Consider the following 2,044-nt stretch of genomic DNA (forward strand, 5'->3'; position numbering starts at 1 on the left):
AAAGAAAGAAAGAAAGAAAGAAAGAAAGAAAGAAAGAAAGAAAGAAATGCTTTAAAAAAAAAAACCCTGAACGTTCATCTTGCTGTGACAGACACCAGGCTTGTCTTTCTAGTGAGAGCCTGTTTTGTTGACAACTAAGCTACACCCCCATTGTCAGCATTTCATGAAAACCCCTAAAACCATCTGCAGGAAACAAATGACTGATCTCCGTGAAGCCAGCAAGATCTTGTCAATTCAGAGAGTGGACACTTCAATCACAGAAGAAAGAGTTCAGGTGTGACAATGAAGTCCCAGATTTGACCAATGCTTTCTCACAACTAAAACAATCACAGTTCTACAAATGAAGTATGGCTTCTGAGATGGGACGTACCCTGCAGTGTCGGGGCCCAGCAGGCAGGGGTGGGACCACCTCATCTCAAAGATTACATCATCTAGTCCGTCCTAAAGTTCGAGCAATTATAACTGGACAGAAATCACTAACCACACAGCTCATCCCATCCTACAGAACAAGTCTTAGGGGAAGTATCTTGTACAGTTAGTTAAGAGCAGGACCAGTGTCTATACTGCCTGCTTTGCAGCCCAGGGACTTGCCAATTACACTTACAGCATGCCTGGAACAGCACAGGAGCCCTAACTGGACAAGTCCAACTCGATATTTACGATCAGGAGACAGGAAAACCAGATAAGAAAATGCATTGGTGCCTTTGGGGGACAAGACACATCAGTTGTGAACTAAATAGGGACCAAAGGGTGGTACTCCCCATGGAAAAGAAACGCAAGAGGGAGCTCTGGATCGGGGGTGAACGGAACATACTTACATCTCTGCATCTGCTTGCTGTACTCAGACATATTATCTGGGCGAATAGAACGCAAGAATTTAATGTAGTCATCGCTGTGGTACTTGGTCATCTCCTCAGCATTGGCTTTGTGAGGACGCTAGAGGACGTAGGGAGAAAGGGGAAGTTAGCCTTGACCAATGTCATGTTATTCTTCTAGATGAGTCACTTGGACTCTGCTCCTGGGTGCTGAGATAAAGATGTAAGCCGAAACACTAAGCGAGGAGCTTGGTTTCTTTTGAGAATGGCAGTGGTAGTTTAAAACTTTTACTTGGTAACCCAGAAACTTGCTCTGTAGACCAGGCTGGCCTGGAATCCAGGGACCCTGGAGTCTCTGCCTTTACCTCCCTTAGGGGTGGGATTAAAGGTGTGTGCTGCCATGCCTAGTCTGGGAAGCCTTTTATAAATCATTGCACTAAGAATACTGATCAAGTCTTTCCCACTAAAACTTTCTTGACATGTCAGACGTTTCCTGATGATCCTCGCAATACCGTGTACTTTACTGTGTGAGCCCTTTGCTTACGTTTATGTGCAGCACCTACGGATGGACAGAGCCTGTGGAGCATTAGATTCCCCAGAACTGGGGTCCCACACAGTTGTGACAGCACCTGCCATGCGGATGCTGGGAATCAAATACAGGTCTTCTGGAAGAAGAGCCAGGGCTCTTCACAGCGGTGTCATCATGTAATTCATGTTGACCTCAAATCCATAGGCCTGCCTTAGCTTGACCGCTCAGCTTATTTTCCTTCCTCTTTCTTAAGAGAGGATGGTGATGTATACCTCTATCTACTACAGCACTCAGGAGGCAGAGGAAGCCTAGAGAGCAGACTTGAACTACAGTTCAAGGCTGGCCTAGAGTACTGTCTTTTTTTTTTTTTTTTTTTTAATTATTTTACTTACATTCCAGACGGAGCCCCAACCCAGTCCTCCCTCCCACAGTTCCTCGTCCCATTCCTCCTGCCCTTTGCCTCTGAGAGGTTGCTTCACGCCCATCTCCCGACCAGGCAACCCCCTTCCCTAGGGCCTCAAGTCTCTTGACGATTAGGCGCATCTCAAATCGTCTCCCACTGAGGCCAGACCAGGCAGTCCTCTGCTATATGTGCTGAAAGATTAGCTTTAATTTAAAAAAAAAAAAAAAAAAAAAAAAAAAAAAAAAAAAAAAGCCGGGCAGTGGTGGCGCACACCTTTAATCCCAGCACTTCGGAGGC

General features: G+C 45.8%; 1 protein-coding gene across 1 annotated transcript in view; it reads right to left on the reverse strand.

Annotated features, from left to right (window-relative positions):
• Positions 1-2,044, reverse strand: part of Hdac1 (histone deacetylase 1) — a 27,311-nt gene that overhangs the window by 13,091 nt on the left and 12,176 nt on the right. Inside the window, exon 3 of the mRNA XM_028759863.1 lies at positions 819-936. Coding sequence (XP_028615696.1) covers positions 819-936 — 118 coding nt within the window. The remainder of the gene's footprint in view (positions 1-818; positions 937-2,044) is intronic.

This window comes from Grammomys surdaster, unplaced genomic scaffold, assembly GCF_004785775.1.
Source record: "Grammomys surdaster isolate TR1022 unplaced genomic scaffold, NIH_TR_1.0 126313, whole genome shotgun sequence".
In the NCBI taxonomy this organism is placed as follows: Eukaryota; Metazoa; Chordata; class Mammalia; order Rodentia; family Muridae; genus Grammomys; species Grammomys surdaster.